This window comes from Neohortaea acidophila (assembly GCF_010093505.1).
Source record: "Neohortaea acidophila strain CBS 113389 unplaced genomic scaffold BDY17scaffold_4, whole genome shotgun sequence".
Classification (NCBI taxonomy): domain Eukaryota; kingdom Fungi; phylum Ascomycota; class Dothideomycetes; order Mycosphaerellales; family Teratosphaeriaceae; genus Neohortaea; species Neohortaea acidophila.
In genome coordinates, this window is record NW_022985513.1 from 116,989 (window position 1) to 138,828 (window position 21,840).

The 21,840-nt window shown below is 56.4% G+C and overlaps 11 protein-coding genes across 11 annotated transcripts; 5 read left to right on the forward strand and 6 right to left on the reverse strand.

Annotated features, from left to right (window-relative positions):
- Window positions 1–320: 320 nt before the first annotated feature.
- Window positions 321–1,842, forward strand: BDY17DRAFT_322747 (uncharacterized protein; the record flags this gene model as incomplete). The annotated part of the gene is made up of 3 exons (XM_033736873.1): window positions 321–1,223; window positions 1,284–1,332; window positions 1,382–1,842. The coding sequence occupies 3 exons, from the start codon at window positions 321–323 to the stop codon at window positions 1,840–1,842; spliced, it is 1,413 nt and encodes a 470-aa protein (XP_033590419.1).
- A 44-nt stretch (window positions 1,843–1,886) lies between these two features.
- BDY17DRAFT_322748 (ASST-domain-containing protein) lies at window positions 1,887–3,794 on the reverse strand (the record flags this gene model as incomplete). Its single annotated transcript, XM_033736874.1, has 3 exons — window positions 1,887–2,581; window positions 2,640–3,010; window positions 3,070–3,794. 3 exons carry the CDS (start codon window positions 3,792–3,794, stop codon window positions 1,887–1,889), a joined length of 1,791 nt encoding a protein of 596 aa, XP_033590420.1.
- Window positions 3,795–4,142: 348 nt separating this feature from the next.
- On the reverse strand, window positions 4,143–5,509 carry BDY17DRAFT_249538 (uncharacterized protein; the record flags this gene model as incomplete). The annotated part of the gene is made up of 2 exons (XM_033730986.1): window positions 4,143–4,466; window positions 4,520–5,509. 2 exons carry the CDS (start codon window positions 5,507–5,509, stop codon window positions 4,143–4,145), a joined length of 1,314 nt encoding a protein of 437 aa, XP_033590421.1.
- A 515-nt stretch (window positions 5,510–6,024) lies between these two features.
- BDY17DRAFT_294546 (uncharacterized protein) lies at window positions 6,025–6,783 on the forward strand. Its single transcript, XM_033733153.1, has one exon. The coding sequence runs from the start codon at window positions 6,140–6,142 to the stop codon at window positions 6,701–6,703; it is 564 nt and encodes a 187-aa protein (XP_033590422.1). The 5' UTR covers window positions 6,025–6,139; the 3' UTR covers window positions 6,704–6,783.
- A 134-nt stretch (window positions 6,784–6,917) lies between these two features.
- Window positions 6,918–7,965, forward strand: BDY17DRAFT_294547 (uncharacterized protein). Its single transcript, XM_033733154.1, has 6 exons — window positions 6,918–7,054; window positions 7,112–7,133; window positions 7,192–7,233; window positions 7,287–7,349; window positions 7,402–7,817; window positions 7,875–7,965. The coding sequence occupies exons 1-5, from the start codon at window positions 7,040–7,042 to the stop codon at window positions 7,749–7,751; spliced, it is 492 nt and encodes a 163-aa protein (XP_033590423.1). The 5' UTR covers window positions 6,918–7,039; the 3' UTR covers window positions 7,752–7,817; window positions 7,875–7,965.
- A 3-nt stretch (window positions 7,966–7,968) lies between these two features.
- BDY17DRAFT_294551 (uncharacterized protein) lies at window positions 7,969–11,415 on the forward strand. Its single transcript, XM_033733155.1, has 2 exons — window positions 7,969–11,024; window positions 11,082–11,415. The coding sequence occupies exons 1-2, from the start codon at window positions 8,256–8,258 to the stop codon at window positions 11,316–11,318; spliced, it is 3,006 nt and encodes a 1,001-aa protein (XP_033590424.1). The 5' UTR covers window positions 7,969–8,255; the 3' UTR covers window positions 11,319–11,415.
- Window positions 11,416–11,522: 107 nt separating this feature from the next.
- BDY17DRAFT_322753 (uncharacterized protein) lies at window positions 11,523–13,635 on the reverse strand (the record flags this gene model as incomplete). Its single annotated transcript, XM_033736875.1, has 4 exons — window positions 11,523–12,278; window positions 12,326–12,420; window positions 12,477–13,371; window positions 13,435–13,635. The coding sequence occupies 4 exons, from the start codon at window positions 13,633–13,635 to the stop codon at window positions 11,523–11,525; spliced, it is 1,947 nt and encodes a 648-aa protein (XP_033590425.1).
- A 552-nt stretch (window positions 13,636–14,187) lies between these two features.
- BDY17DRAFT_309229 (hypoxia induced protein conserved region-domain-containing protein) lies at window positions 14,188–14,821 on the reverse strand (the record flags this gene model as incomplete). The annotated part of the gene is made up of 2 exons (XM_033735305.1): window positions 14,188–14,602; window positions 14,658–14,821. The coding sequence occupies 2 exons, from the start codon at window positions 14,819–14,821 to the stop codon at window positions 14,188–14,190; spliced, it is 579 nt and encodes a 192-aa protein (XP_033590426.1).
- Window positions 14,822–15,232: 411 nt separating this feature from the next.
- On the forward strand, window positions 15,233–17,048 carry BDY17DRAFT_249312 (tryptophan synthase beta subunit-like PLP-dependent enzyme; the record flags this gene model as incomplete). Its single annotated transcript, XM_033730966.1, has 3 exons — window positions 15,233–15,418; window positions 15,469–15,685; window positions 15,736–17,048. The coding sequence occupies 3 exons, from the start codon at window positions 15,233–15,235 to the stop codon at window positions 17,046–17,048; spliced, it is 1,716 nt and encodes a 571-aa protein (XP_033590427.1).
- Window positions 17,049–17,204: 156 nt separating this feature from the next.
- Window positions 17,205–19,186, reverse strand: BDY17DRAFT_116967 (uncharacterized protein). The gene has a single exon (XM_033729263.1). It carries the CDS (start codon window positions 19,093–19,095, stop codon window positions 17,362–17,364), a length of 1,734 nt encoding a protein of 577 aa, XP_033590428.1. The 5' UTR covers window positions 19,096–19,186; the 3' UTR covers window positions 17,205–17,361.
- A 322-nt stretch (window positions 19,187–19,508) lies between these two features.
- BDY17DRAFT_116965 (bacterial low temperature requirement A protein-domain-containing protein) lies at window positions 19,509–21,738 on the reverse strand. The gene is made up of 2 exons (XM_033729262.1): window positions 20,616–21,738; window positions 19,509–20,555 (listed from the first exon to the last, which is right to left on the reverse strand). The coding sequence occupies exons 1-2, from the start codon at window positions 21,653–21,655 to the stop codon at window positions 19,553–19,555; spliced, it is 2,043 nt and encodes a 680-aa protein (XP_033590429.1). The 5' UTR covers window positions 21,656–21,738; the 3' UTR covers window positions 19,509–19,552.
- Window positions 21,739–21,840: the final 102 nt, after the last annotated feature.

Below are 21,840 nucleotides of genomic sequence, written 5' to 3' on the forward strand. Positions count from 1 at the left end.
AGTGCATGTCTAGGGCAACGTATAGAATCGCAGATTGTCAATAGAGTGATGCACAGATATGCAGATGAACGATTGCAATCTCTATTCGCACCTCAGGCATATTTCTGTTGAGCTTATATTCGTATTCGACTCTATTTCCGGCATTGTTCACAACGAGATCAAGCCTGTCGTCGGATGCGTGAAGTCGCAAGCCGCGTGCCAAGACGTGGCCCTCCAGTTGACCTCACCTCCCGAGTACCCTTCAAACTGCGCTCAATCATCCAAACGACCTAACGGCAATTACTGATGCACGTGGGCCGTGCAAGTGTCTGACCGGAGTGATGGCCGTCACCGCAAGCCCGTTGTTTTGGCTATCACGGACCTTTACGGCCACTCTCTCCCAATCACCACTCCTCATTCGTCCCATCGTTCGGCGGCGCGCAACATTTGCTACGGGGTTCAACAGCTCCCGAAATGCATATGCCTCGGTCTCTACCGCATCAAGGCCACATCTCCAACAACGACACGCGCGTAGCCTTCCACCTCGCCGGATAGCGGCGCAATGCACGCGCTGGGCCTCTCAAGCAGGAGCGGAGCCAGGAACAGGATCCCTGCCAGCCAACTACAACAAGTCGTCAAAGTTCCAGAGCACTGGCGAAAGCGACAGCGATATTCGAATCGTAGACTACTCCGACAAGGACGTCCAGCAGCATACCGTCTCAACCGCATCCCTACAATCGTTCCTCGACAAGAATGAAAAGCCAACCTGGGCCTCCTGCCGCTGGATCTACGCCAATGGTTTGAACGAAGAAGTTGTAAAGACTATCGGCCATGCCAAAGGTCTGCACCGTTTGGCTATCGAAGACGTGCTGGACACAACCACCTCCGCGAAAGTCTACTGGTACGAAAGCCACTGCTTCATGGAGCTTCCCATGCAGAAACTCGTGCATCGTCAACAAAATGACCGCACGGCGGCACAGGCGGATGTCGTGCTTCAAGACGCACCGCACCGCCGTATCGTTTCTCGAGACCTAGCTCTGTCCATCGAGCAGGTCTCCGTCTTTTTGACTGCGGACAATACGGTCGTCACCTTCTTTGAGAATTCCGGTGGAGACATTCTGCGCCCCATATTGACGAGATTGAATGAAGAACAAACGCTCATTCGCTCTACCAACGATCCCTGGATGCTGGTGCAAGCCGTGATTGACACCGTGGTCGACCTTTCACTGCCCATCGGGAATGCTGTAGATGAAGTTTATGGAAATCTGGAGCGTGCTGTGCTGACATCTCCGGCGATCGCACAGTCCAAGGAGGTCTACGTCCTTCGCTCTGGCTTGACAGTATTGCTTAATAGTGGGTTTCATCCGTGGTGCACCCCAGGTTCATGCTAATGGCGATGTAGACACGAATTCTGCCAACGGCCTGGTCAAAACACTCATCGACCATCGCGAAATGATAGCCTCGAAAGCGCCCAATGCCATGCACATGTCAGTCGGGGCGCAAGTGTACTTCCAAGACGTCCAAGACCACCTTACGACGCTCTCAAACAACACGCACATGTCCATTCGGTCGGCAGAAAACCTGACCTCGCTCATCTTCAACATGATTGCGGCCAGCCAAAACGAGAGTGTGCGGCAGCTCACGCTCATCAGTTCCTTCTTCCTACCTCTCACTTTCTTGACCGGATACTTTGGAATGAATTTTGCTTCCATGCCAATTGTCACCGACCACAGCGATGCGTACTTTTGGATCATCGCCACGCCGATCATGATCACGACTCTGTTTGTGTTGGGTGTGCGGAGCTCTTGGTTCAGATCATTTGTGTGGCGAAGACGCCATCCGTCCCCGAGGCAGCGGAGATAGACTTGATCAAAAACACGCATCGAATATCAAGTGCCTAGCTAACGCTAAAGTGATCGGAGATGCTCTCTCATGAACAAGTCATACTTGCTCACTCGCCGGGGAGCTGCCAATGCAGGGAGCAGCGGTCTGCGCCGAGCGCACCAAAGCAGACACAAAATAGCAGCCGCACATGCCCCGAACCCACAGAAGAAGGCATGCACTGGATTCTTCGAGTACAGCGGCACGGCCAGACCCTTCGACCTTCGCAGTGTATCGACCAGAGAGTGCGTGATGGGGAAAGTGCCCTGTTCGTCCAGCAGCGTTGTTCGCACAATCTTCGACCGACCGAGACTGTTCCATTTCGAATCCAGCGCTTCGGCCACCACATACCGCGCCAGCCCTTCGTACGCTATCTCCGTTTCGAACCCGGTTCGATCGACAATGGCCAGCGTCGTATTTTCCACCACCCCGTTCTCGTGCGCCTGGCGCAGTACCCACGTTGCCACCTCAGTCGCGCCGTTCCAGCTGACATGCACAATGGTGTGCGTGTCGCCGATGTTAGTGGAGACGGCTTCGGACACGACATCGGGAGGTTGCGTGGGCCGTCCGATCCATGGATGTTTGAATGCGCGGTAGGTGTGCGTTTCCGCGTTCATTACTGCTTCCATCACCACGGTCCCGTTGGGCGCATGCTCCGAGATGCGGGAAGAATATGTCCAACTCAAGAAGGCATTGCCGCTCTCCAGGATTTGGAAGCTTCCTGCAAGATCTGATCAGTACAGCATACTTGACTAAACGAGGGAAGCTCGTCGACTCACCTCGAGAGCTGACGGTGCTACCGCGAGGGTGCCGATATTCCGAAAGAATACTGGCCGTCCAGTCTACGGTATTGAGCAACAAAATCAGGCCCCGAGCCATGCTATTCGTCTTGAACTCATTAGGACCCGTGCCAATCGCATTGTCGAAGAGGGAGATGATGGTGTGCGTGCGATCCTGGCCGATGACTTGGGCATGATGCTGTCTGGAGAAAATGGGATTGCCTCTGCCGATAAAATCGAAATCGGACTCCACGCCCCCGAGCCTCCAGACGATTGACCCGTCCTTGTGCGAAACTTTGTACACGGTATCCGTGTGGCGAGCGGAGATCAAGTAGTCATTGTCGGCAAACTTGTCGATGGAGTTGGCATGCCTGCGAGGAATCCATGGTCAGCGAAAGGACATCAACAACACCATCACGCCGACACCCACAAGATATCCCAATGATGCGCACACTCCTCCTTCACTCGATCATCATTAAAAGTCACCTCATCCAACCCAACGTGATGCCTGGAACTCCACTCAAACACCGGCCTCCCAGGCAAATTCACATCCAACTCCGCAAACCCGACATGGCCGACCGCACAGCCCGCACGATCATAAAAGCCCACCATCGCCGCCTCCTCCCCGCCAACCCGTACATGATCCGCCGTGATAACCAACGCCCTGCTCCCGCCATCAATCACGCGAAAAGCGTGCATATCCGCATGCACGCCCTCGAGCCCCACCTCCTTGCAAACCTCATACTTCTCATCGAGAATCAACCCCGCGCGCCCATGCGGATACAAAACAGTCATCATCTGCTTCCCCTTGATGGTCGTGACGTCGAAATCAAACGTATTCCAATGCTGGAACATGCCCGCCCCACTCCACACCAGGTCGCCGCGCGCGTCGTAAATGTGCGGCCCGACGTAGCCGGCGCCTGGGCGCGGCTGGTCGAGGTCGGAGTAGGGAGCTACGAACCAGTACCCCGGGTCGACGGCGGCTTCTTCGTGGATTTGCACTGTCCAGGTTGGGGCGTCGATGTCGGGGCGGGAGTGGAATTTGAAGAAGGCGCGGTCTTTTTGTCTTGGGGGTACGTTGAGGGTTGTTGTGGGGAGGGCGAGGGCGAGGAGGATGGAGAGGAGGAGGCGGTGGTGATGTCGGGGGCTATGCATTTTGGACGTCGTGATGATGCTGGAGTTGTGAGGCAAAAATGTTGACAACTGCGATAGCTTCTCTCCTCTCGAGGATATTGTACCACGAGATCTACCGGTATAGAGGAGATACGATCACCTCATGAAGACTGGAGAGACGCGACGTGGAATTCCACCCGCGTTCCAGCACATGTTTGCCGAGCCTCGTGCAAGTGCGCATTCCTTGCATGAGCCCTGCGCGCGCGCCCTTGGGTGAGGCACTTGGCTGGAATGCTTCGTGAGATTCGTCATCACGAGGTTGTCTCTACCTTTTCTAATTCGTACTCTTGCCAAACCGTCGCTGCGAGTCTATACGATGTTAATGCCAGCTCACTTCCCCTTTCCCCTAAACTTCCTCTCAATCTCCCCCTCCGTAAAAGCCCTGGTCTTCCTCCTCAACATCTCCGCCAACTCCGCCCGGCTCATGCCCACCTGCTCGCCCATCGGCACCAGCCGATCCGCCAAATACCCGTAATCCTTCTGCAGCAGTTTGAGCGTCATCATGAGGTAGTCGATATTGTGGAAGACGAGCGCGCGGCCCTGGCGGTAGGCTTCTTTGGACTGCAGGAAGTGCACGGGTTGTTCGCGCCAGTGGCGGCGCGGGTTGAGGTGGTGGGCGGTGTGGTAGCCGTCGTTGAAGCAGAAGCGGTTGCTCTTGATTGTTTTGTTAGAGCTGTGGTTTAGAGGAGGGAGGGAGAAATACGTACCGGGACGTCGACGAGGGTGATGCTGGTGCGGAAGTCGGAGTCGGGCTCGACTTCGTCTACGAGGGCGTGTTGGCCCCAGTTACCAACCATGAGGCCTATGCGGAGGAGAAGGAAGGGGATGATGAGGACGAAGATGGAGGCGCGGGTGTTGACGCGGGCGGTCATGTAGGAGAGGAAGGCCATGCTGAAGGTTTCGGACAGGGCTGAGCGCACGGCTAAGCCGATTTTACCTTTGCGGAAGAAGTAGAGGGGGAGCTCGAACCAGACGAAGAAGAAGAATCTGCCGAGGTAGTGGCAGAAGTGGAGGGGTTCGTCGCGTTGGTAGCGGATGGTAGAAGATAGGTCGTCGGGGCCGTTGGCTTCGACGTGGTGGTGCTTGACGTGATGGTAGTAGTAAGAGTCCCAGGTATGGCCCATCAGCGGCTCCGTAAGGTAGGGAAAAGTCCAGTCGAGCCAGTACCATTGCTTGGAAAGGACGCCATTGTTGTGAATGTGATTGTGCAGCATGAGGGTGTAGGAGCCGGCGCACCAGAAGGTGAAAGCTGCATGGAGGATGCCGTGGAGGTAGGTGAAGTGATAGAAGAGGTAGAGGGCACTCGGGAGGATGACGAAGAGGTAGATCAGGATGTGGGTGAAGAAGACGACGTCGGTGGGATGCCGGACGATCTGGGATGCCCATGATGCATATGGACGGAGGATGATCCTGTTCACCCATTGGGGAATATCTTTCTCGTCCCACGACACAAAGATGGTAGGCTGGAAGGACGGGCTGGTGGGGTCATTCAAGGCTTTTAACCGGTTGATGGCCTCCTTGTCATGGTCCAGAAGATTGGTTTGCTCTGCTTCGGTCATCTTATCGATGGCCTCTGGCGTCGGGATGCCATTTGGCGATTTCCAGTGGCTCTGGATGTCGCGGTCACTGTCCTGGAGAAGATTCTGAAGTACAACAATATCGGCCTCTGTAAGGTAAGGGTCGATCTGGTGAGCCATGTTGGCTATGGAGCTGCGAGACACCGTGGTTTGTCGAGATGCATCGGGCTTCCGCGGAGGCAAAAGCTGAAGGCCGGGAACCGGAAGTCCACCAGGAGGAGCGAGAAGGGCTGTTACAAGCCACTGAAGGATGTAAAGTGCTGTCTCAACTATTGTCGGCCGTTTATTGATGGATCAGGAGCGATTTCCGTCGCTGGCATGGCAATTGTCTCGTCTGAGGTTGAGAAATGCAAAGGAGAAAGTGGTGAACTTTCTTCGCACGGGCCTTTTGATGAGACAACCAGCCGGCTCGGGAGACCGTCTCAGCCTTGCACAAACATCTTCACTCCTTCAGCACAAGTAATTCCGAGTGGCGAAGGTGTCTGAGAGCGTTCATGCGGCTCGTTTGATCTGGCTAAGATCCCTTTTAATGATCAAGAGACTGTCACCCAGTTGGATTGTTTCACATTGCATATCTCGATCAAATGGGAATGATCGATTCACCTCCACTCCAATACAATGAGAGACATGCAAACGACGATGACTTACGGCACAAACACCGTGTCCATTCACCTAGAATATCGTGTATATTAGGCCTCCGCAGTCCCTGCAAGAAGGGAAATCCTCAGAAGGCACACTCCACTCTTCAACATGCCCGACCTGGGCGACATCCACGCGCTCGACGGCAACATGAACGACATTCGACTCATGGAGAAGATCTTCCTCGTCAAATCATACGCCACAGCAGCCATTACCATGCTCGAACGCATCGACAGCAGCAAGCTTGAATGGGACAGCGAGGAACGCGACCCCTCCCCTAACATGCTCCGCCTCGAACTCATCAGCGAATACGCCCAGGCGGCGTTGAGGGAAGTGGTGACATTCTGTAATCGCTTGGCCGCCAAAACCAAACTGCCTCTCACTCACGGCGAAGACGTGGTACACCCGCCCGCGCACGAAGTTCGATGCTTCATCGAGCTGCACATCCACATTCGTCGCGCGATGAACTTGGTCCAAGAGCTGGACCAGACGCTGTGGGACCTGCACGAGGGAAGCACAGAGCTGCCAGATGGGCACGAAAAGCTCGAGCAGAGGTCAGAGGATGTGGGCAAGGAGGTTATGAAGATGTGGAACATTTCGAAGAAGCTGTCTCATATCGGCGACCACGAGTCGGGGTATGACACCTGGTTTCGGGAGCTGAACGACGATGATTAGAGGGGAAAATGCAGGGAGACTGGAGGAGGACGCGGAGTGTGAGGACTTGGAATGGAATATGAAGGCACTTTGGATTGTGTTTGAAAGAAGAAAGGTTGGGTATTAGCAAGAGAGTTCGCCGCTTGACAGATGACGCACCCACCAATCCACTCTCCGCAAGCGCACATGCAGCTAGGTTTGAGAGGGGGCTGGGAAACGACACAACTCGACCTGCCTTTGCTTCTCTTTCCTCTCTCCTCATTACCATCTCTCAATTCAGACACTCTCGATAGGAAGACTCAGTCGCATTTTTCATCAATCAATCCCAATCACTGCCGTTCAAAGCCAACCGCTACAATGTCACTCGTTGATGTGCGTATTCCCCATCGTCTCACCAACCCCATTGTTAATGCAGCTGACGTCAAACAGACCTATCATGCCTACGTATTCGGTTCGTCCCTTCGAGTCAATGGCAGACACGGCACCTTCAATTAACCATGTCCCTTCAGGAACGAGCTTCTGGTACTTCCTCCGAGGCTTCATGCGTATCGGTTCGTTTGTCCAATCTTCACTTCAATCGCCTCAATGCTAACACCTCTCACAGTCGACCCAGTCAGAGTCGTAGCATGGTTCAGACCCCCGGTGGACCAGCTGCTCACAGCAAACGGTACACCTTTCTTTCCTCCAGCCTTCACGACTAGATCTAATCCCCCATCCAGACCTAGAAATCTACACCACCCGCACCGACGCCTTCGGCCTCTGGACCTTAGCAGCAATCCTGCTCGTCCTCGCCGACGCGGTGCCCCTGCCCAAATCCCTGACCGGCTCGGCATTCACCTCGCCCGCATCGGAGAAGGTGAAGAAGCCGTATGCGCGTGCCGTCATCGTCTTGACCCTCTTCCACCACATTACGACGGGCATTGGGTCTTATAGTCATTGGATTCTTCCCTCGCATCGCACTGTTGCTATGGATATTGGTGTTTTTGGCAACATTGCACTGACTGTTTTGGGAATTGCTGCGTTGGTGTCTGGAATGGATGAGGGCAAGTCGGTGAAGAAGATTAAATGAGTGAATCGAGGGAATCCTACGGTACACGATCGGGACGGGAGAGTGATGTTGAAAGACCAGGAGAGGCTAGAAAAACTCATCGATAGTTGGAGTGTAGTCATGCGCACATGATAAGCGACTCACTTATAGACGAGTGAATGCTGGTGATATCAAGATCGAGATGACCTGCATTCAACCGCATGCTTACGCCTTCACCTTTCCAGGCATATCGTCGTGGCCTTGTCGGTCATCAGATGTTGAGAGTTGGTTGCAGACCTGGTGATATCCAAGCTTAGTCAGCAAACCCTCGTTCCGTTTTCGCGAACCCTCGCACGGACAAAGCCGCAGGCGAACTTCAACCTGAACGCCAGCAACATTCCTCGTTTCCTTGCACCACTCTACACACCTCCCTACCCGATTCATCCTTCACCCGGGCCGCCATTCTCATGCTCCACCCAATTCACGACTAAACCGAGTCCCTGCAATTTCCACGTCCACCCCGACTGCCTCCCGCAGGTGACAGCCATGGCAAACATCAACACCTACGACTTCGCCGACGAGGAGGATGAGGAAGACTTCAACCCTCAAGCCGAAATTGGCTCAGATGACGAAGAGGATGCCAAGCCGGTGGTGAATGGTGGACGCCGTGATGACACATCTGCTCGTGCTTCGCGGGCGCGCAGTGAGCCCAAGAATGATGGGGATGAACTCAAAGATGAGGATGCCGATGATGCCGGAGTTGTGGGCTTCGGCAGAGACGAAGACGATGAAAAGGCAGATGAAGATGAGGAAGAGCGGCCGAGGGGAAGGCGGGGTGGTGGTGACGAGGAAGATGAGGATGACGAGGAGGAAGATGAGGAAGAGGAAGAGGATGAAGACGACGAAGACGACGATGATGTTCAGGATCAGCCATCTCGTAAGCGTCGAAAGCGCGCTCGTGGCAACCAGTTCATCGATGTCGAGGCCGAAGTCGACGAGGACGATGAAGAGGAGCCGGAAGAAGACGATGAGATGCCGGGCGATGAGATGCATCCGGATGATCTGCAGGACTTGGATCAGGCCGCCGATCGAGATGACCGCAAACACCGAGAGCTTGATAGACAGCGCGAAAAGGCCTCCCAACTCGACGCAGAGGCGACCGCCGCCAGACTCAAAGAGCGTTATGGCAGGCAGGCGCGATCCGGCGGCGGCACCGGCGCCATCGTTCCCCAGCGTCTACTTCTGCCGAGTGTCGACGACCCTCGCATCTGGCGCATGAAGTGTCGCCCGGGAAAGGAGAGGACAATCCTCGACCATCTCAACACACGCATCCTCGAACGAATAAACTCCACCCGCGACCCCATCTTGATCTTCTCCGCCTTTGAGCGCGGTGGCGGTCCCATGGCTGGTAATCTCTACGTGGAAGCTCACAGCCAGGACGAGGTACAGAAAGCTCTGGATGGCATTTCACATGTCTTCCATGGCACCAAACCCTTCCTCATCCCACTCGAAGAGATGCCGGATTTGCTGCGAACTAAGAAGGACAAGCGCCTCGAGACTGGCATGTACGTGCGCATCAAGCGCGGACTGTACTCGGGCGATCTGGCGCAAGTCGACGAGGTGGACCCCAACGGAACCGACGTTACGGTACGACTGGTGCCCCGTCTCGACTACGGCTTGAACGAAGATACCAATGCCCCTATCGAGGTAGATGCAAATGGTAAGCGCAAGCGCACAATCAAACCACTCGCCAATCGGCCACCTCCAAGGCTCTTCAGCGAAGGCGAGGCCAAGAAACGACACGGCAGGTATCTCAACAAGTCTAGCGGCCTCACCAATGCATGGACGTATCAAGGCAAGGAGTACATCAATGGCTTTTTGGTGGAGACCTTCCGTGTCAGTGCAATGCAGAGCGCGAATGTCAATCCAACGCTCGAAGAGGTGACGCGATTTGCATCTGGCGATGAAGACGGCACGGAGAATCTCGACCTGGCTGCCCTGGCCGCCACGCTCAAGCAATCCACCGCCACCGACTATCTCCCCGGCGACAAAGTCGAGCTCTTCCGTGGCGAGCAAAAGGGTGTCGAGGGTCACGCTGTGGAGGTGTATGGTGAGGTGGTCAAGATGAAGGTCGATTCTGCCGGAGCACTTCGCGGCCAAGTCATCGAAGCACCCATCAAAGATTTGCGGAAACTCTTCCGCGACGGTGATCACGTAAAGGTTATCGGCGGCAGCAAATACTACGACGAAGTGGGCATGGTCGTTCGGACCAAGGACGACCGCGTAACTCTGCTCACCGACACCAGCCAGAAAGAAATCACAGTCTTCAGCAAGGATCTCCGCGAAGCTACTGACTCCGGGGGGAACGTTGCGGGAAGCAAGTACGATCTCTTCGATCTGGTGCAGCTCGATGCCGCTACAGTGGGTGTGGTGATTAAGGTTGATCGTGAGAGCCTGCGAATCTTGGATCAGAATGGCTCTGTGCGCCCACTCCTCCCCTCCGCCATCTCGAACAAGCTCGAGAAGCGCAGAAACGCCGTGGCGACCGATCGTGACGGCAACGAGATGAAAATCGACGACCAGATCAAGGAGTCTAGCGGCGAGCAAAAATCCGGTCGCGTGCTACATCTGCACCGCAACTTCGTCTTCGCGCAGGATCGAGGGCGATCGGAGAATGCAGGCGTCTTTGTCGCTCGCCACGCCAATGTCGTAACCGTTGCTGCTAAGGGCGGCAGGGCGACCAACGGCCTCGACCTCTCCAAGATGAACCCTGCCATGAAGCAGAACGGCTCGCCAGGCATGGGCGCCATGGCACCCCCACAGCAACGAGGCCGCGATCGACTGATCGGCAAAACAGTCAAGATCCGCATCGGCGCCAACAAAGGCATGCTAGGCATCGTCAAAGACGCCAGCGACACGGTGGCCAAAGTGGAACTGCACGGCAAGACGAAGGTCGTCTCCATCCCCAAGGAGCAGCTCACGCAAGTCGACAGCCACACGGGCAAGGCCATGGGTCCCGCTATGGGAAGCAGCATGCCCGCTCGCACGCCTATGCCTGCCTACGGTCGCACGCCTTTTGGTGCTTCGGCTACGGCTGCTGCTGGGGGGCGGACACCGGCATACGCGATGGGCACCACGGGCGGGCGCACGCCAGCTTGGAAGCAGGACGTTGGCGCCCGGACGCCGGCTTACGCGGGCACGAGTTATGGCGGTGGAGCTGGTGGTGGACAAACGGCGTACGGAGGGCAAACAAGCTACGGCGGCGCCACAAGCTACGGAGGCGGCAGTGTATGGGGTGGCGGCGGCGGCGGAGGGGTAAGTCAACCCCACAGCCCATCTTCTTCTATGAATCTAACGCTTCTCTCCCTACAGCAATCCACCTGGAACCCCAACCCCTCCTCCCGCACCCCCGCCCATAACCCAGGCAACAAAACTCCCGCTTACGGCGGCGGGCTGGAAGCGCCGACGCCGGGCTTCTACGGCGACCACACGACGCCTGGTGGGTTCAGGGGCGCGGCGGCGGCGCAGCAGTATACTACGCCTGCTGCTTATACGCCTGGTGGACAGTATCCCGAGACTCCGGCGGGGGATGGGCCGACTTATGAGTGATTGTTTGATTGACCAGGGCAGGGGGTATGACATCCTATTGGCATTGGTTAGGGGTGCAAGTGTAGCAGTCAGACGAAGATCAGGCTTTCAATCCAAGCGTTCAATCTACTATGTGCAGAGCCTGCCAGGCCACGGTACAAATTGCCGTTCGCCAAAACTCGTCCATCCGCCAACCCAGCCATCCACCAATATCCAGAGCCATGTTCAAAGCTCAAACACGCTCCCATTATCGTCGTAATCACCGTCACCATCCTCCTCGTCGTCCCGCTCATATACAATTCCAGCATGCTCACCACCAACGCCAACGTCGCCAATATCGACTTCCATTTCATCGACCTCCATCTCATCAACCTGTTCTTCAACTCTTCGTGCATCCTCGATCAGAAAGCCCCTCTCAACAACCCCTCGCGACATTTCCCATTGCTCCCTCTCCAAAGCCTGCACGCTCCTCCTCGCCAAGTCAATGTCATGCATCAATATCTCCCCAGGAGACGCAAGGCCAATCTTCGCAGAGCGCGACAACATCTTTGACAAATGCATGGGTTTCTGCCGAGCATTAGGCTCCCCTGTTGCCCAGCGACAGCCGTCTAGGAATGCCCAGCGAGTATTTTCGTAATCGGAGTGCAACGTGTTCTTTGAGCAAAATGCGTTGGCGAATGTGGTTGCTAGGCGCGCCCATTCTGCTTTTGTGTGGTATTCGAGTTTCAGTGCGAAGCCTTGGACGACATCGCTAACCAGACAGCTGATTGCATTGGGCCGGGTGACGGAGATGCGCAGCGTTCGACACAGCGTAGCAAGGGCGACGACGTTCGGCGACGACAAAGGCAGGCTTTGGGCCTTGAAGACGGGCAGAATTTTGGTCGAGAAGCTGAAGGGCGACGAGAGTTGCTGGAGGCGTAAGATCTGGCCTACGGCGGCATCTGCACTTGCAAGATTGACCAGTTTTTGGAATGGGAAGGTCTAGAGCGCGATTAGTTGAAGAAGTTGTTGGGTTTGAGGCGTCTTACGAAGGTGATGGCTTCTTTTGGAATCCCGGCCCAGACGAGCATCTCGTACTGTCCTTTGTACATCCATGCTCCATCGTCGAAACAGTATTTCCGGGCTAGAGAGGGGGAGTCAGCTTGAGTGCTTAGATGAATGGACCTCTCTGGGATTGACCTAGCGCTGCCTGAAACGGCTGAACATGAAACATCGCCTCTCGGGACAGCAAGCTAGGATCGATCACGGAGATGTTCGCATGTCTCCCGTTTTTAGCAAGCTCCCAGCCTTGCCGAATAATCCACGGCAAGTTGAAGGATGTCGAGACGAACGGGCTGGTCACCGGACTCCCATTGAGGTGCGAGGCGAAGGAGTCCCACGGGAAATGCCGACTTCGAAGCACCGGGGGTGGCGGGGGTGGGATATTCGTGTAGGCGAACCTTTTCGCTACAAATCCGTCCTCGGTCAGTGGGCTTTGGGTTTCACCTGGACACCAGTTTCGGAACAAGAGCGGCACGTTCGGGTGGGCAATAGTATCTGCGATTGGGACCAGCGGCAGCTTTGCAATGCGGTTCTTTTCTGGCGTTATCATGATGATTCGGCCGCTAGACGTCCTGAAAGGAACTGTCGCGTTTGGATCTGGAGTTTTCTTGCGGCGTGGCGTTCTGGGCGAGATGGGTAAAGTATTTGATGCCACATCCCGCATGAACTCCTCGCTTGAGTTGGGAGCGTTCATGTAGCGTGGCGTCTTGGGCGAAGTTGATGGAGCGGTTGATGCCAGATCTTGCATGAACTCCTCACTCTCGTTCTCCTGCACAGCAACGACGGGGTTTGGCGTTTTCGGGCTCCGGATTATGGCAGGATCCTTCCTCTTGGTCACCCGACTGACGCCAGATGCATTAGGCTGGTATAAAAATGACCGGATGTGGTCTTGCGTAGCACCAAGAACCACGGAGTCGTCGATCACAGCATCAATCCGTGCTTTCATCGCCTGGCGCTGTTCAGGAGACGCACGGAGCGCTGGCCCCCATCTTTTCCGAGCCGAGTCAACGGTCTTCTCATAGTATTGGCTTGCCTACAGAACATGAATGTGGTTAGCATGTGACTGGTCGAGGCGAGAGGCCGATGCTCAACATACGATTGAAGCTGGAGTAGGGTCTGCCACACCGCACGAACGGAGGTGATCTTTGAAGAGCAGACCAAAAACCCGTGCTGCCTTGGGATTGGAGTAGCGAAAGTCCTCCTTCAGCAGCAGGAGGGCCAATCTCAGTTCTGTATCCCAGACCAATTTTCCCGAGGCGATCCCTCTCGATGCCGTTGTCTTGCGAGAAGCAGGCATGATGGCGGCTTAGGACTTAGTATGCTGGAGCGTTGGTGGTGTGACAGTGAGCGGGACATGCAGGTTCAGTATTGCAGAGGAGCGAAGGGGGTTTGCAAGCCAAGATAGGACTTGGTGCAATCGAAGGCAGAGTCGTGGCAGCGGAGGGAGCGAGAAGCTGAAAGCGAACTCGATGGAGAAGCTGGAGAGCTGGAGAGCTTGGGAGCGAAAGTCGAGCGGAGTGGAAGGCAGACTAGATGTCAGCCAAGGCATGTGGACGTATCACGTCGCTCGCATATGTCAGTCTGTACCACGCATGACCTCATTGCTGGATGAAGCGAGATGAGATTGAGTGAGCGACCACCGACTGTCGAAGCTTTCACAAGCAGTCTCGTTCGTGAATTTTGCGTGAGCTGAGTGAGATGACCCTGCATCGCTTGGCCGGCCGACTCGGTACTTGCATCGCTCGTGTTACGTGTACAAGCTGGTTTGATCGATGCTTCGAATGCGAACATGGTCACCGGATGAAAGGATCCAGACAATGACTTTTGCATTGCTTGGGTGCAGTACACGTTATCTTCTCCCTTGCCATAACCTCCTGAGCTCGGACAAAATCGGACCATCATTCCTGAGGTCTCCCGGCTCCGCCACACACTTCACCTCCGACAACCTGGCCTCAGCGGCCTTCTTCTTGCTCTCCGTCAGCCGCCGTCTCTCCTCAGCCTGTCCTTTTGTAATCTTACTCCGCAGCTTTTGCAACTCTTCCTCCTCCTCGGCCCGCGCTTCCAATTCCTTCAGCCATGCGTCCAGCTTTTCCTTCCTATCTTTTTCTGCCGTGAGACCGTTGTACTCCTTTCGTTTGTCACGGTCCTTGTCCCAGTACATGGAACCACCGACGACGGCCAGGATGGTGAGGCCTTGGGCGTAGATACGGCGTCGGAACATGCGGTTTGTTTTGTACTTGTCGCCACTTTTGATCGATTTCGTTCTGCAGCAGTGTCAGAGAGTTTTTAAGACATGTCAAGGTTAAGTCTGCGCCATACGCTTCGTAAAGAGCCCAACATGTCAGGGCACAGCCGAGAGGGATCAGCGGCTCCTCTATGAGGCGCCGCTTGAACTTCACCCATCTTGACTCTTCGAAAAAGTCTGGGTCGCTATCAAAGGAAGATGGAGGAGGAGCGGGATTGATGTTGCCGGGAACCGACATGGTGGGAGTGGATGTCGCGTGCTTCCTCAGGGAAGCATGTGACGGCTAAGTGAAGGGCGGTTCGGATGGAGGCGCGAGGAAGGACCAAGATATTCCCGTTGATCGCTCTCAAATTTAAGCGTTCGATCGTCGTTGGGTAGATATTGTATAGCAAGCAGGTTGACCGGATCAAGATGAAGAAGACAACAGCTCATCTTCCCATCCATTTGGAAAGTTGAAGTCATGATGTCGAGTCGCAGCGGGAGGAGCCGGGCCCAGCGGCTGCGCTATACCGCAAGGAGATTGCCAGACCGCATGGAAATCCCAGCGACATCACACTCACAACTTCACATTCAACTAAAACAAGATAAACAGATCTCCGAGCTACTCTCACGAAACGACAAAAGCCATTCCACGCATGACTAGACGCTCATGGAGGAGCCAGCGGTAGCCAATGGCACGCACACGCCTCAGACACCGCCGCCCAATCCGCGGCATACTCAGCTCGCCTTGACGGAGTATGCCATCAATCCATCGCCGCCATGTGGAACGCCGCGAGAGAAGATTGAGAATGCCGGCGTTCCGGAGGGATACATATTACCCACCGGCTACCCTGACGTATCGTTGCCTTTCCTCCCCTGCCTACATTCGTCGCTGATCAGAAACAGTATCTCCGACTTATCTTGACCGCCAAAGTATACGACATTGTCGAGACCACGCCCCTAACACATGCCATAAATCTCAGTAATCGCCTCGATGCCAACGTCCTGCTCAAGCGAGAGGATCTTCAGCCCGTCTTCTCTTTCAAATTGAGAGGCGCCTACAATAAAATGGCCCACCTCGACAAGGACGAGAGATGGAAGGGCGTCATTGCTTGTTCCGCTGGTGAGTATCCTTCGCTATGTGTATCATACTATCCTTACTCATTCCCCCAGGCAACCACGCGCAAGGCGTAGCAATGTCGGCGCGCAAACTGAAAATCCCCGCCACCATCACCATGCCCACCGGCACTCCGGCCATCAAACACCAGAACGTCTCTCGTCTCGGCGCTAACGTCGTCCTGCATGGCGACGACTTCGATGCGGCAAAGTCCGAATGCACACGATTACAAAAGCTCCACGGCCTCACCAACATCCCTCCCTTCGACGATCCGTACGTTATTGCTGGGCAAGGCACGATCGGGGCAGAGATTCTGCGCCAGGCCGACATTTCCAAACTCGAAGCCATTTTCTGTTGCGTTGGTGGCGGTGGCTTGATTGCAGGTGTTGGCGTCTACGTCAAACGCATCGCGCCTCACGTCAAGATCATCGGCGTCGAGACCTACGACGCCAACGCACTCGTGCAATCGCTCAAAGTCGGCCACCGCGTCACGCTCAAGGAAGTCGGCCTCTTCGCCGACGGCGCTGCCGTCAAAACCGTAGGCGAAGAGACCTTCCGCCTGTGCTCCGAAGTCGTCGACGACGTCATCCAAGTCGACACCGACGACATTTGCGCGGCAATCAAAGACGTCTTCGAAGACACGCGCTCCATCCTCGAACCCGCCGGCGCGCTCTCCCTCGCAGGCCTAAAGAAATACATAGCCACCAACCCCTCCACCGACCCCTTCGCCCTCACAAACCGCCAACTCGTCGCCGTCGCCTCCGGCGCAAACATGAACTTCGACCGCCTGCGCTTCGTCGCGGAACGCGCCGCCATCGGCGAGAAGAAAGAAGCCCTCCTCTCCGTCACCCTGCCCGAGCAACCGGGCACCTTCGCCAAGCTCGTCGAAGCCGTGCACCCCATGGCCGTGACGGAGTTCTGCTACCGCTTCGCGCACGCGCGCCAGGCAAACGCGCTGATCGGCATCAACGTCAACCCGTCGACGCGCGCGCGCGACCTCGCGGACCTCTCAGCCCGCTTGGCGGAGGAGGACATGCTCGCGACGGACTTGTCCGCGAACGAGCTGGCGAAGTCGCACATTCGGTACCTCGTTGGCGGGCGCAGCAATGCGGAGAATGAGCGGTTGTTTGCGTTTGAGTTCCCCGAGCGGCAGGGCGCGCTGCATCGCTTCCTGACTACGCTGCAGCCGGGCTTCAACATCAGCTTGTTCCATTACCGCAACTACGGCGGGGACGTGGGCAAGGTGTTGGCGGGGATCCAGTGTCCTGCCGGGCGGGAAGGGGAGCTGGAGAAGTTCCTGAAGGATGTGGGGTATGGGTACAAGGAGGAGACGGACAACGAGACGTACCAGATGTTCATGCGGGAGTAGCGGGGAAGCGATGTTCAGATTGCGTGCTTTCTTTGTTCATCGCGTCTTTGAAGCGTCGGAGATGTCAGTGATATCCAGATTAAAGAAAGGTGTATCTCACGAGGAGAAGACGGCGAATGAATTGCGAGACTTTCAAACGGACTGCAACAGTGGTATCGAGCGGAAATATCAAAACACTGAATGAAGAAGATCCCCGAGCACGTTCCAAACTCAAGTAGATAAAGGCCTCGCAAGTCCGCTCGCTCAATCAAGCCAAACTCGCTCACAAACGAAAGCAGAAAGATGAACAATCGAAAGCAGGAAATGCCCCCGTTTACCGAATCTCATCTCCCCCACCGAGACCCGCGGGCGTAGCTTCCAGCGCCACGCCCAGGCCATTACTCTGATTGGGCGGCGTCGAGGTACCCGGCGCTGATGGCGCAGATGACATAGCGGGGAGAGCAGCGGCGTTCCAAGGTGTCGGCGCCATCTTCGTTGGAAAGTGTGGAGGAGGTGGTGGAGGTCGAGATGAAGGTGTGGCTTTGGAAGCGGCTTTTGGCGTAGGTTTTGAAATCGGCGTTGATTTCTTCGGTGCTGATGCGGTGGATGATGGTGCAGCGACTGCGCCGTTCGTTTTGGCGTGTGTCGTAGTCGATGCTTTCGCTTTCGAAGCAGAAGGAGAAGAGGGTGCTTTCAAGCCAGCTTTCTGCATTACAGGCGGCGCAGGCTTGGGCTTCGCCTCCACTGGCTTGACTGGCTGCGCTTTCGCCTTAACTGGACTCTTTGAGTCTGCATTCTTGCTTGCTGAAGCGGCGGTGGGTCGCGTCATGCGATCCAGAAAACTCCCCTCCACGACTGGCGCCAGGCTTCTTCTCGTCGTCGAACCAGCAGTAGAGTCTCGAGAAGGGGGACGCTGGCTGGTGGGTAGAGATGTGCGTGGTCTTGGTTTCGCAGGGGCGGGTTGTGGTTTCGGGCGTGACGCTGTAGATGATTTGAATGTGGACGAGGCGAAGGATGAGGAGGGTGCTGCGCTGTCCGGTTCATGCTTTGCTTTTGAAGAGGCGGTCGGGGCGGTGAGGTGAGATGAGAGGGCGTGCGGCTTGGTGACTTCCCGCGGCTTGTCTTTCGAATTGGATGGGGAGGTCTTGCTGCTTGTTGATTTTTCTGCTGCCGCGGCTTCGGAGCGTGCCATTGAGGCGGCCGTGGGTGCAGTGAGAGAGCTCCGGGGCGGTCTTGAGACTGATTTCCTGCCGGAGAGCGGAGTCTTTGGTTGATTTGGCGACTTGATGCCATTGGGAGCTGGCGGTTTCGTCGTCGTTTTGGTAGATAGCGAGGCCGGCCTCGCAGCGGTCCTCGTCGTAGTGGTTTTCGGAGCCGGTTTCTTCGTCCCGTTGGCCGCGTTGCTCGCCGCAGCAGTCCGCAAGTCCTCCGCTCCAGACGACAACGCAGCACCGCCGCTAACAGCGCCTGCACTCGATACATCCGCCGGTTTCAGCTCCGCCGGCTCCTCCTCAGCGCTCGTGACGGGTTTATCAGGCTTCGCCGGCTCGCCCAACATCGGTCCATCCGTAGCACCCAACGGCGTAACCTGCGCACTGACGCCTGCGCTCTCAATCGCCAGCTCGGAAGCAGGCCTTTGTTGGCTCTCGCTCATACTCTTCTGCAGCTCCAACAAATCGCCCTGCCCCTGCGCTTGCCCAAAACTGCCCCTCCGCTCACTCACACCTCCCTCGGCAGACATACTGTTCACCACAGGCTCGACGGTGACAAAACTCGCTCGCACTCTATTGCCTTTCGTCCACCCCGGCCCGTTCTCTTTGTCACTGCCGATACCGTTCGTCGGCGAGCGACGGCCTCGCGAGTCACCGACTGGCTGCGAATTACTGCTGTCGACGGACGTTTTGTTCTCGAAGATGGAGCGCAGATTGCGGACGGCGTCGGAGGAGCGGTGTTGGGCGGAGGACATGGCTGCGATTTCGAGCAAGGGGTCAGTCCAGGCGGATGGGAGGAGAGGGGAGGGGGAAGGAGATGGGATGGGCGAGGCAATGCGAGGGGAGTCAAGCTGCATTTGATGGGGAGGGAAGGTGCGAGTGGAGCCAAGAGTGGAGGCGAGGCGAGGTGAGGTGCAGTGCAGTGCGGTGCGGTGGTGCAGAGACGCGGTGTCCGACGCGTCTCAGGAGGCAAGCTCCGGGGTTCCAGTCGGAGAATTGTGCGGGAGGAATGCGCGCAATGCGTTTGGGGGCCGACTCACATGGATGCTGATCATTCATTCACTCTCCTCTTCAACGCTGCATCCTTCTTTGGCAGCGGTTGCAGCAATTGCATGAGGGCTATGCGGCGGAGAAAGAGCGGAGGCGTGACTTTGTTCAGGGGTTCACGCGGGTGTCTAAACGCGGTCACGTGTGCGCGTCTCCTTTCATTGGCCACGCAAGGGTGATGCTTCATCTCAGTATCAAAGACACACACCACCTGCATCGTGTAGCGAATCATAGCTGCATGTACGTCGTATGTTCAAACATAAACCTCTATCCAAGACCGGCCACCACACACCCACTATCCTTCCCACTGCCCACCCGCTCCAAATCCATCTCCTGCCCGTGCTTGACCATCGCCTCCAAATCCTTCTTCTTACACCGCCCCGTGTACTTGCATGGCAGCTGCCGCGAGAACAATTTCTGCTTCGCACACGTCGCACACCAATGCTCCACGCCGAGCGACAAGGCCACGAGCGCCGTCATGATGCCCACGAGCTGCAGGGAATTCAGCCGATCGCCGGCCAGCGGCAGGAAAAGCATGACGACGCAGATCAGCCAGCGCCCGCACAAGCGCCACCGCTTCTTCATCCGCGCCGTCGTAATCTCCTTGTGCACGTGCGTGACGGAGATGAGGCCCATAAAGGCCAGCGCGATGGCGTAGCCGGCGCAGTAGTACCAGCGGATCCCCTGCGGAATCACCTTCACCGCTTTGAGACGATACTCTTCCGTGAGGGCGTCAATGTTGGAGTCTGCGCAATCGACGGCCAGCACCAGGCGTGACAACGCTCCGCTGCCGAGCACAAAGGCCATGATGAAGGGCAGGTGGTTGAAGACCCACATGAACGCCGTGAACTTGTGCCGGCGGATGGCGTGGACGTGCAGGCCGGAGCTGTCGATTTCAAAGTACATCCAGTTGAAGCAAAAGGCCTGCGTGATGCCCAGCACCGCTTTGCCGTAGTGCGTGTCGATGCCGTTCTGGGTTGACTGGTAGAGCATCGACACGACGGAATAGCCGAACACCAGCGTGACAAAGGCGTTGATGCGCTCCGTACGATGCTCGATGTTGACCGCCGGCCAGAACTGAAAATTCTCATCAATCCAGGCTTGCGCCCTGGGGGAAATCCTCTTCATATGGCCCATGGCGTACTGCCACGCAACTGGACCCAGTATGTCGGCAATGATGGCCAACCAGACCCATATCAGTCGTAGGGGGTAAGGGAATTGTATGCTGACAATCCAGTACGCCACTCCACCCAAAGAATTGAATATATGGCTGTGCAGGACAGTTAGCGACGGGGAGTATCACTTAAGAGGGCAACACGCGGCATCTCACCAGAACATTACATTCCGTATCGTTGGCACTGTCAGCGCAACCAGGAGGAAGAAGGCGTTGATATACATCCTTGCGGCGATGTAGAATCCGATAAGCGTGGGGTACGTGCCGTCGAAGGCTTCGGTGATGTTGGTCGTGTAGCCGAACAGCATGGACATGAGCAGCAAGATGGAGACTCTCTGCAGCAAATCGTCGCTCTCGAACCACGACACCAGTAACGTCATGTCATTCCAGATCTTCCACGATAGCGTGAAGGTGATGATGAACTTCAGCAGTGTGTAGGCCGTGGGCTCATCGGCGGCCAAATCACCATTGACGGCGATGATACCGACGTAGAGCAGGTCGACAAACAATTCAAAGGACTGCACCTCTTCCGCCTCGGCCGAGCGCCAGAGATGGCCTTTGTAGAAGTATTGCCGGAGCACAGGAACCTGGAAGATTTTGAGCGGCTTGCCCAGCCCCTTCTCCGCCTTGCCCTCTTTGCTCCTGGTAGTTGACAACGACGACCTCGGCGTCGCAGCACCCGAACCAGGCTCACTGTCATCATCGTACGTCTTGATATGCGCATCATACCCGAACTTGTCGAAATGTGCATTCAACGCGACGCCATGCGTCGTCACGCGGTCCAGCTCGTGGCTCAGCGCATCCAGCTCATAATGCACGTCGGCAAACCGCTGGTACATCTCCTCATGCTCGGCGCGCAACTGCTCCCTTCGATCCGAGTGGTGGATATGCGCGGCGCGCAGCGCCTCAAGGTGTTCCGGCGAGCCGGAGATGTAAATGTCAAAGTCCTGGTCGTCGCCGCCGCTGTCGCTGCCGCTGCCGCTGCTGCCATGGCTGATTGCGTGCCTCAGGCGGTGCCGCAAGAGCGCCTCGTCGGTCGGCGAGTTGACGACGTGGATCTTCCTTCCGTTGGGATGCAAGAAGTGCTGCAGGCGTTCGCGCGCGTGGTGCGTGTGCGAGTGGCCGCCGGGCTGGTGATGCGACTCGGCGAAGCGCAGGCCCGCGCTCTTCTCCGCGTCCACCGGAGTGGTCGTCATGTTGGCAAGGCCGGCGTGCCCATGCACATCGGCGGTGTCATGGGCGACGAGTTTGTCGCTTTCCAAGTGGCGGAGGGAGCTCGTATTCAAAAAGAAGGGTTCCGGGGCGCTGCGGGTCTGGTTCGACGGGCTGAGGTCCGACTGATTACCGGAAAGGGCTTAGCAAGCACGCCACCCCACGCGCT